The 11,202-nt window shown below is 40.6% G+C and overlaps 2 protein-coding genes across 2 annotated transcripts; one reads left to right on the top strand and one right to left on the bottom strand.

Moving 5' to 3' along the window:
• The first annotated feature begins 475 nt into the window (after positions 1–475).
• hypk (huntingtin interacting protein K) lies at positions 476–2,840 on the top strand. The gene is made up of 4 exons (XM_071513251.1): positions 476–673; positions 979–1,034; positions 1,766–1,817; positions 2,579–2,840. The coding sequence occupies exons 1-4, from the start codon at positions 512–514 to the stop codon at positions 2,672–2,674; spliced, it is 366 nt and encodes a 121-aa protein (XP_071369352.1). The 5' UTR covers positions 476–511; the 3' UTR covers positions 2,675–2,840.
• Positions 2,841–2,990: 150 nt separating this feature from the next.
• Positions 2,991–9,979, bottom strand: mfap1 (microfibril associated protein 1). The gene is made up of 8 exons (XM_071513250.1): positions 9,790–9,979; positions 7,992–8,208; positions 7,720–7,858; positions 7,377–7,564; positions 6,286–6,555; positions 5,881–6,040; positions 5,050–5,139; positions 2,991–4,243 (listed from the first exon to the last, which is right to left on the bottom strand). The coding sequence occupies exons 1-8, from the start codon at positions 9,869–9,871 to the stop codon at positions 4,064–4,066; spliced, it is 1,326 nt and encodes a 441-aa protein (XP_071369351.1). The 5' UTR covers positions 9,872–9,979; the 3' UTR covers positions 2,991–4,063.
• Between the last annotated feature and the right edge of the window lie 1,223 nt (positions 9,980–11,202).

Raw genomic sequence — 11,202 nt, 5'->3', positions numbered from 1 at the left:
CACATATAGGCCTAATTAAGGATTCTAGGAGTGGTTGAGTATCTGGTCATAATGTTGGAGAAATCTGTTGTTATTTTTTGTCTGAAAGATTTAATCAGGTAGTTAATCTCAGAAACAAATATTATATTTAAGTTTACAAGAGGAGAATTGTATCTGTGGATTTAAAACTTTCCAATGAGGATACAAAACTGAATCAAGTTCAAAGGTAACAGAATCTATATTATTATATTAGAAAATTCTTTTTTTGTAAATTAACATATCAAATTCATGTAAATATAAAGTACGTATAGTAGTACAGTTTCCAGAGAGTCTTTTTGTAGCTTTTTCAGAGACGATCTGTTCTTCACAAATTTGTAATAATAAACTGTCCAAAATCACAGGAATTTTATGCGACCTTCGTTTTAGATTTCCCTTTAAAATCCGTGCGCTTCCGGTGCCACACAATTTTCCTCCCGACGTTCGAGAGGGGAGAACAATTCTTTCTCTTTGTTCCGGCCTCACGGGAGCAAACATGGCGGCAGAGGGAGACGTCGATTTGGACCTGGAAGCCGAGGAAAACTGCACTGGAAAACCGGTGGAAAAGCCTCGGAAACATGACAGCGGAGCCGCTGATCTGGAGAGAGTCACCGACTATGCGGAGGAGAAGGAAATCTCCAGCTCCGACTTAGAAACGGTGAGACTGGCTAACGTTAGCTAGGAAACATGCGGCCGATGCTGCTTCACGGTAACGGCAGTTATCTCTGTGTAGAACTAGATTACCGCTGCTATCAAATCATGTGAGCTGTTTTGTGTGCTAAGGATTTCTGTTATTTGTCATAACAGTTGACTTGAGTTTGTTTGATCATTGCATGCAAATTAGGCAATTAGCTTAGCACGTATTAGCCACTAATACTTGATAACTCCTGATACTTTGCACTAGTAATCCAGCTAGCCATCATGCTAGCCACACACTAACGTTTACGATATTTCCTGTTTCAGGCCATGTCAGTGATTGGAGACAGAAGATCGCGAGAACAGAAAGCCAAACAGGAGAGGTAGGATGAATGTTGAGCCACCAGCCTTTAAATGAATACATAAACTGTGTGTAGTGCATAGACTGTAATGTCAACTCCTTCCTTATGAGATGTTTTACTGGGTCATTTTACTGGTGTTACATTTCAAGTAGTATATTTCTTTCTGCCTGAAAATGGCTAGTAAACACCAGGCAGTGTGACCATCTGCTGTATGTCAGAGCAGCATGAGACAGTCCATACAAAGTCTCTAAACTGCAATTTACAAAGGTTCTTGAACGCCTCACACTGAATTGCAGACTTTTTTCTGTGGTGGGTTTGTTCGCTGAATCAGTAAATTATTCATTTATCATTCTAAAGTAGGGCTGGGCGACATGGTTGAAATCAATGTCACCATAATCATAAGGATTTTTTTTCTATATTGATACACATTCCAATATGGATCACAAGCAAGATCACATGTTTAATAATGAAGTTACTGTTTATCCCATTAGACTGAATGGTAATGTTTGGTGTGATGTTAAACAAAACTGACATTTTCAAATAATCCTTAAATGTTCCATACCTCATTTTGTCAGTTTTTGAAATAGAATTTGCTTGTTAGTACTAGGCTGCATTCAGACAAAACGATAATATTGAATTATCGCCCAGCCCTAACTACACTGAAGGGAAAATGCAGTCTGAGCTCTCATACACAAAACTCAGTCATAACCTGTTGACTGTGCTTCTTACTGTCTGCTCCCTGGTCGTTTCAGAGAAAAGGAGTTGGCCAAAGTCACCATCAAGAAAGAGGATGTCGAACTAATTGTAAGTCATTCTGGGACGTTTTTGACGTTGCTTTACAAACACTGTAACGTTAAGATCATGTTTCTATCTTCAGAAAACAATACATTTTTAATTTATTAATTAATAATTAATTATACATACATTTTATTTTAAAGTTGGGACCACTTCAAAATTCTGTCCAAAATTCATTCTTATTTACCTTCACATAAACAAAACAAAAAAAACATTTGATATGTTTTATTTTAGTTTCACAATAGTTTTAGTACAGTTTGTTTTTTCAGTCTTTTTATTTCCATTTGTTTATAACAAAATATTTGACAACCTAGTTTTCGTCTTAGTTAACAATAATAACTACCTGATTCCCAGTATTTGATTTTTACATAAATTTTGGTTTGGTTCCGTTCAGCCTCTAATTCAGTGATTCTCAACCTTTTTCATATCAAGGACCCCTTATTTAGTCCACATTAGAGCCACGGACCCCCATTTGATGAGCTTTTGTCTCTCAGACCCAAATCTGAACGTCTATCTATTGTCAGATATGATTTTGTCCAGAATCCCATGACTATCTGTATTGTAGGTAGAGAGATAACAGAGAAACTATGATCAAAACAGTCATTCTTCTACATTCTCAAATTGTGTTAACTTCTTTTAAATGAAATAACGGTGAAGTTTAACAATTTATCAATTTGCTGGGGACTCCCTGGAACCCCCTCAAGGACCCCTGGTGGTCCTCGGACCCCACGTTGAGAACCACTGCTCTAATGCCACTTCTTCTGCTCTAGATGTCGGAGATGGAGATTTCCCGGGGCGTGGCGGAGCGCAGCCTGCGGGAACACATGGGGAACGTGGTGGAAGCTCTGGTGGCTCTGACCAACTGAACAGACCTGGAGGCCCACAGCAGCATGGACACACTGGACTGCTTCAGTTTCACACAGAACGTGCTGAAACGGCTGAACTGACCCGAGCGGTTAAACTGTCGTGATTTATTCTTTACCCCAAACCTTTGGGTTTTTTTTTAATAAAACTTGACATTTGGCTTGCCTACTTTTTGCCACTACTTCAAAAATGTTAAATCATTTCAATATTTGCGTTTTGCTCTGTGACGATAAATTAAAGACCATGGATGAAAACGTAACTCTTTTATTCACAAACAATTCAAGTTACAATAACCTTACTGTCACAAATACAGAGGTATAGTGGGCAATCAATACAACAAAGGATTTCCGTACTAAATATTGTTACAAGGTGGTATGTACAAAATCACATCACACACCACTATTAAGCCCTCATGAGTTTTGACGGAACGGAAGCAAAACATCTGGGTGTGTGATTATGGTGCAAAAGCCCCAAGCCTGTTAACATGTAGAAAAATCTTCTGTTTAGATTCAGTAATGTTGTATTTATAGTCGGCCCAGGATCAATATATTCCCTGCATCTCCTCTTTGCACACTTCTCAAGATGCAGTGACTCTCAGCAGCTGTGCCATGGAGTTAAGTTTAACTGCATGAAGAGAAAATTCACCGGAAATCAGAATTCACCCATTATTGCAAAGAATTGACTCATTTGAACACCGAGGAGAATGAGGAAGTGTCTCCAAAAGCTGTAAGCAGGCACATCAAGGCTAAGACTGGCTGTTACTGAGAATACTCACTTTGAGCTTTAATGACCAACATAGATTTATGTCATTATAAACCAACAGTTCTGAACTGGAGAATGTGCCAGTAAAACCCTTGAGTCCTGTCACAACATTCACAAAATTGTTCCTAACAGTCTTGACATCAAAGTCTTGGCTCTCTTGTTACTGACTTTGGTGAGGGATTTTAACATTGACAAATCTAAACTCTTCCTAAAAATAAATACAAGTGAATTCTGTTTTAGGGTGGTTTTCTCTTTAAGATTTTGCTGAAATGTAATTGCTTCCTTGCTAGTTTACAGGTTATGAGACATTTCTGAGCAATCATTAAGAATTAGAATAAACAGAATTTTGTATTTTGCAAAAGTGTATCGCTACAAAAAAAAAAATAGTTGAGAACCACTGCGCTCTAATTGCATCTTAAAAATGGGCTGATGAGCTATCCTGCAGTTCAGTCTTTGGACCGATCTCGTTCAGATCATCAAAGCGAGAGTCAACGAGTCGACTTGCCTCGTTTCTCGCACCTTGTTCCATATAAGAAAAGTTTAGAGAAGCGTCCTGGGACACAGAAGAATGGAGCAGATCCGCCCCAATGTCTTGTCAGAACAGTCTCTGAAGCTCCAGCTCCTCACGCCTAGGTCTTCCTCTTCTTCAGCGTGGGCCGGTCGAACACGTCCCTCACCCCCGCTGCCTTCTGCTTGAAGAACTTGCTGTTCTGGGCGCTCTCCTGGGCCCAGGCCGAGTCGAACGACGTGGTGTCCTGGTCCACCAGATGGGTGTACTTGGTGCGCCCGGAGCGACCGAAGTTCTTGACCTTATGAGGGAAAGCAAACCACAAGAGGTCAACTCAGAGAATTTAATGTCTTGACCCTGCATTCACCTGCTATCGGATATATCGGGAAAACTAATCTCCTACTTGGAAGTTTCACATGAACGCCATTCAAAGTCGGATGATGAAGTGGGAAAGTCAAAATGTTGCTGCTCAAGTTTCAAATTATTATTATTATTAAATTATTCAGTTTTGTGTCAGTCCACGGTAAGAAAACACAAACCTTTATTACACATTTGTAGTTAGCTGGAATAACCATCATAACATTTTAGCATTTTTACAGCAAAAAGCAGCCAAATCCACATCATCCATTTCAGGACGTCCATGTTTGTTTATAGTTTGCTTCCGTTTGTGATTTTCCGACAAAACAGCAAGTGAACGCAACGCAAGCAGCTGACTTGGAAGTCCAGGATGTCAGACCTTCCGATCAGCATGTGCACACACAATAAGATTTTAATAAGATTAGACCCGAATAAAGAAAAATAATTCTTGCACATGTAAAAGTCTTTAAGTGGCAGGTGCGTAGGACCAAAAATGGTCAATGCTGAGATGTTTCGGTCATAGGACCATCACCAAAATGCCCGATGAAGGTCCTGTGACCGAAACGTCCCAATAAAGCACGATGCAAGTGCAGACAGTGTGCCGGATTATATTTCTCTCTCAATAAGATTAGACCTACAAGTGATGAATTAGCCACAGATGAACAATGTTACTGCCATGACTAACACCTTATTGAACAGACTAGGCCACATCAACCAACAGGTGACACAACACAAAGAAATCCAGCTGACCTGCATGACTTTAGGTAAGATGGTTTTGTTGAAGTGGTCCTCCAGAGTGGGCGCGCTGAAGTCTCTCTTGAACACATCCTGCTCGTCGTCCTGCAACAGAAAAAAAATCACATTCAGCATCGATGCAGGGTGCTGGTGACAGACTGAGGTCACACTGAGCCACAGCTGAGTCAGCAAGTGTCATTTTTCAAGGGTCATTTTTTTAGTTCTGCAAAGTTCTATGCATTATGTTGTTCTAGAAATTTACCAGGCAATACCTTACATTTATATTTCTGGCATTTGACAGCCATTCTTATCCAGAGCATGTTATAAGTGCAACAACAGACACCAACAACACAAGCAACAAATATTGTCAAAATAACAGCGGCCTTACACTCCTCTTGCATGTCTCTATGTTGTGTGTGAAAGATTTGGGTGAATAGCAATTAATAGTAACTGGCTACAACCTAGCAATGGAGGTGTTTTTTCAAATTGACTAACTGTGCCATGGGTTACACCACTTCACATGGTAAAATAAATCAAGCTAAATGATTGGATTGTCCTGACTGTGATCCAGCTTTTGAAATTAGTTTGAAGTTTTTTGGGGAATCTAGTGGCAGTTTTGCCATCCCTAAAATAGTTCGTTATTTTTGAGCGGGCACATTGTATTGAAAAACAACAGCGGCCATACAGTAGAATTAGTAAAAAAAAAAAAGTAACATTGTGACCTTCGAATCTGCAAGTTTTCCTATCTCTACCTGATTAAATGTGATTAAACCTGTAAAAAAAAATGTGTTGTGAGTCAAGTGGAACAGCAGCCGCAGTAAGAATTCCCCTTCGCAAGTGACTTACCATGAAGAAGGCTCCTCTGTGGTAGTACTTCTGGAGGAACTTGTATTTGCCCTTGGAGGCTTTGTTGGTGATGACCTTGCCGTTGTTGCGCAGCTCGGCCCGGCGCTCCTCCTCCGTCAGGTTGTGGAACCTCTCGATCTCCGCCTTCTCCTTCTCCAAGCTACGAACAAACACCACAAACACACCGTCTTCAGCAACAACACCTTACTGGAAGTTAACTAAATACGCAAAGTGCCTCGCATCGTAAAGTACTGATGAAGTCCTCCCCTAGAACAAAATGAACAGGAAATGGCCCTACACTGTCTGCACATACAACACAACAATCACAATCTTTTCTCAAAGCATCGATTTCAGCCAGGAATAAAGTTTGATGTTAGGGAATCGGTGGAATCTGTGTGTACTCACGCTTCTCGGGCCTCTCTGTCCCTCTTGATGCGCTTCAGCTCGCGGACTTTCCAGGCTTCGTATTCCTCCTCCTCGTTCTCCCCGTCCGTGTCCAGGGCGTCCAGGGCGGCCAGCGTGCGGCGGTTCTCCTCAAACTCCTTCTTGGCCTCCTCCTCCACGATCTTCAGGGTGTAGCGCCGGCGCTCCTCCGCCTGCTTCTTCACCTCCGCCTCCAGCTCTCTCTGCTTCTGCTCCTCCGCCTCGCGCTCCGCCACCGTCACTCTGTCCTTCCTGTGGCGCAAGCGGACAGAGGGTTAAGTTGCCTGTCTGCATGGGGCGCTTTGTAAAGCAATGCAAAATACATTGAAAATAAATAGTCACAGTTGTTAGGTCATAGATAAACTGAAAATTAAACACATAGATGTCTCATGACAGAGTGATATGTAGAAAAAGACAAGCTTTGTGTGCTTTTGAGGTTGATTTTTTGAGAGTCTATTGGCCCGTTAGGACTGGAGAGCTGCACCCAGGCAAACAAGATGTGAGTAACTTTATATTAGGGCTGCAACTAACGATTATTTTCATTGTCGATTAATCTGTCGATTATTTTCTCGATTAATCGATTAGTTGTTTGGTCTATAAAATGTCAGAAAATGGTGAAAAATGTGGATCAGTGTTTCCCAAAGCCCAAGATGACGTCCTCAAATGTCTTGTTTTGTCCACAACCCAAAGATATTCAGTTTACTGTCATAGAGGAGGAAAGAAACCAGAAAATATTCACATTTAAGAAGCTGGAATCAGAGAATTTTGACTTATTTTTCTTAAAAAATTACTCAAACCGATTAATTGATTATCAAAATAGTTGCCGATTAATTTAATAGTTGACAACTAATCGATTAATCGTTGCAGCTCCACTTTACAGTGAAGCAACTGAATGGAGATCTTGGTCTGAATCAATCAGTAAGATGGAAAATTATGGGTTTTTCTCCACAATGTGGCAAGCTGCAATACCCAGTGATAAAAATCAATAGACTCAAATTCTAAACATCAAACTGAAGCACTGAAACCACTGAAGCACTCGTTTCAGAAACCATTTCGGTGGCGTCGGTTCTTACTTGCGAATGAAGACCGGTTTGAGTCGCGGCTCCGCTTCGTCCTCGCTGTCGGTGTATTCCTCGTATTCAGACTCCGACTCGGACTCCTCCCCCGACTTCCCTTCCTCCTCCACCTCCATGATCTCCATGTCCTCGTTCTTTCGCTCCTGAGCTCTCTGGCGCATCATCGCTCGCCGCCTCTCAATTTCCTGCACAGAGGAAGAAAAGTCCACGTTTGAAGACTTGCTCTCAGAGCAAACACATGAACTGAATCCAGTCCTGAAAAGTCTGGGTCAAATGCTTGTGGTTTTTTTCCCCCCTATTCAAAACTGTCATTATAAAAATAAACAGAATTAACAGAAACCTCATCGTCCACTTCTTCCTCTTCCTCCTCCTCCTCCTCGCTGCTCTCCTCTCGTTCTGGGTGCCAGGTTCCTTCGTCTGAGTCCTCACTGCTCTCCACCACCAGTTCAGGCTCTGCAATCTGCCTGTGCCTCGCAAGCCTGAGGAAGAAGAAAACGGGAAGCAGTCAGATCAGATCAGCATTTCCACTGGGAGTTTTATCAGAGCCTGTCATCCCAAAACCTCTTGGGCCCAAATCAAACAAACTGATTTGTGATAACAGATGTATAATACCTCTCCTCCACGTCCTCAGAGACTCGGTTGAGCAGGCGTTTGAGACGCGGGTCGGAGACCTCCTCTTCCTCCAGCTCCATCTCCGGCTCCGTGTCCTTTCCCTTCTTCACAAACTGGAAGTCTTCCTCTTCCTCGTCTGAAGACTCCATGGGAGCGTAGTCCGGCCGCTTCCCCGACACGTACCTCTTCACCTTCACTTTCTCCATGGAGATCTCACCTGGGAAACGCAAGGACGAGCCATTAAGCAATTTGTTAACTTATTAGGTTCTTGACGGGTGAAAGTGAAACTGTTGATACATCCCCATTGCGGATTGTTAAAATATCCTCCTGAACCTCTCGCCACAGTCAGAGCAGCAGAGTTTTCTTTGAGAAACCTTCGGGAAGACACAACTGAACCATTTTTCATTCAATTTCACATTCACAAATTCCTTTAGGTGGTAAAACACAAGCACATGTGAGTTTAGATTGATCAGCAGTGAAAATCCTGAATTGGTTTCTTGGCCTTCATCTACCATGAAATTTGAGAAATTCCTATCAGTCATCTGGTAAATTAAGCAGCAGGAGGAGGAAACACGGACATTTGATGACACTGAGCAGCTCATAGGGATTATGGATTGTAACACTCTTAGTTATTAGTATTCATTTGACAGATATGTAAGAAAAATCTGCCACATTTTACATGTAAATATTGATAATTATGCTTTTTGATGCAACAGTCTAATCTAGATGTTCTATATATCAGGGAACTTCATAGCATAGATTATAATACACACTATTTCAGACATTTTGCCATATAGAGGAAAACGTATGCTTTTGTTAGTTTATTAGTTTAGTTGATTTATAGTTTAGTTTATGAAATAGGAAACAAATTTAGTTCTTCATCACAAAAATATCTACAATTTGAAATTGAATCAAGCCAGCCTGGGACCACAAATATCAGTATTAATTTGTGCTGCTGCAGCTAGATCTGTCATTCAACAAATGACATAAAGATGAGCTAACCTCACAATAAAGCGTTTCTCTGTTGCATTGATGTAGTTGTAAATAAAAAGGAGGGTAAACTATGATTTGATGACAGTCAGTGATCATTAGATGGCAAGTAACCACTGTAAACAACAAGTCAACTATCCTTCCTGAAAAGCATTAAGTTTTGTTTTTTGCCAGGAAAGACTGTCCAATCCTCATATACCTTACATTTGACACCATGTAACCAGGGTTCCTACACAGTTTGGATTTCAAATTTCCAGACTTTTTCCAGATTTCCTGATTTGAAGATTTAGGTGTCCAGCGTGATTTCCACAGATAGTACACAGACTAACTGTGCCACATCACTATAGAGATGAAGATTAATATTCACATCGACAGATATCAGGATATGTGAAATTACTTGGGTCTGTAACCACAAACAGTGTGTAATATTGTGGATATCAGGACAGTAGAATATTTTTTTCCATATTTTTCCTACATTTTTGTGCAACTAGAAATGACTAAATCCTTTTCCCATACATTCCCAAACTTTCCAGGCCTGTGTAGGAACTCTGTTTAACGTCAATATTGTAACATTACTATGTAAATATTGTATATTTAACGTTATTAGGTCAGCTTATAAAGAAGAATACACTTTATTCCTTATATGAAAATGTGAGTAAACTGAGTTTAGGTGGGTTTATCCTCCACTACACCCCCGGTTTAACAGGAACCTGGCTAATGTTTGTCTATGAGATGTTTAGACTGTGGTAATTAGCATTAGCTGACTAGCATGCTGCTAGCCGCTTGCTAGCTAAATGCTACATCTCACCTTTCTCATTCCTGATCGGCACGGCTCCGGCCGTGGACTGGATCGGCGGGAGCTTCATGTTGAGGGCTTCGCGTCCAGACATGACTGCCTGGTCGACTAAGCTATATCAACACAACTGAATTTAAAGAAATATTTAGTGAACAAAACGCGCTCGACGTCTTCTCACTCCAACGGAAACTCAATCAACACTGAAGCGTGAGCGGACAGGAAACGGATTTGTTCCGACAGGAAACTCACCAAGCAGTTTCTGTACTGTAAAGTTCCTCTGTGCTGGCGTGACATGTACAGCTTCACTTAAAGTTCACATCTAACCTACATTGTACAACAATGACGCAAATCAATTGGTTATATATTATTAGACACATTATCTCAGAAATGAACATAGTTAAAGTGTAAATGTGATAATTAGAATGGAGGCTCTAGCTACATTCTACACTGCAGTTCAGCAGTGCATGACCGCCGTCTAGTGGACAGGTTCGGAATTACCGGCTATGATATTACTGCTATAATGTAAATTTGTCCCAGTTTAAGATCTAGAGCCAGCCCACATTACCCATTTGCTCTTTATTCATTAATGTTAATCCCATTAGAACGTTGTAGAATGTTTATCATAACATGTTAGGCACATTTAAATCATCATAAGATAATGGTCATCCCTGGTTACAGATTATATATTGGCAAATATATTTATATTTGTTGATTTCCTTTCAGAACCGCACCTCTAACTTAGATAAAGAATCAGTCTACATTTAAGAGTGATTTAAGCCTTGTGTTTCTGCCTACAGAGATCACAACTTACTCACCAGCAGAGGTGTGACCAAGTCAACTTTTGTCGAGTCCCAAGTCAGTCTCAAGTATGTAGATTACCAAGTCAAGTCCATGTCATTAATGTCAAGTCTCAAGTCTACATGTAGAACAGCAAGTCAAGTCAGAACAAATCAAGAGTCCAGCATCAATTTAATATCTTAAAGAAAACTAAATATCTAGGACTTTTCAATGCAATATGGTTTTAATAGGATAAAAACCTGGTAAGAGCATCATGAGTTTGATTTCTATAATCAGTTTCAACTTCAATAAATTCAATCATTCCATACAAATTCAGAAAACAGAACAAATCTCACCACTTTCAATCTAAGTCATTTACACAAACACAAGATCTCAAGTCAAGACTTTTCAAGTCAGAGTACAAGTCAAAGTCAAGTCCCAAGTCACCAGAACCCAAGTCAAGTCTCAAGTCTTCTCTTCATGCATCAAGTCAAGTCTCAAGCAAATAAAACTGACTCAAGTCCAAGTCATGTGACTCGAGTCCCCACCTCTGCTCACCAGCATCAGATCCTTTAGTACATTCTCATCTACAATAATATAACTGATATAAAACACTAGACGGCTTCGTAAAACAAGAAAATCCAAACA

The sequence above is a fragment of the Centroberyx affinis genome, unplaced genomic scaffold (assembly GCF_046629955.1).
Source record: "Centroberyx affinis isolate AG114_WGS23_722 - 3 ecotype Tasmania unplaced genomic scaffold, CSIRO-AGI_Caff_v1 ptg006928l_1, whole genome shotgun sequence".
Classification (NCBI taxonomy): Eukaryota; Metazoa; Chordata; class Actinopteri; order Beryciformes; family Berycidae; genus Centroberyx; species Centroberyx affinis.
This window is presented reverse-complemented; position numbering and strand designations above follow the sequence as displayed.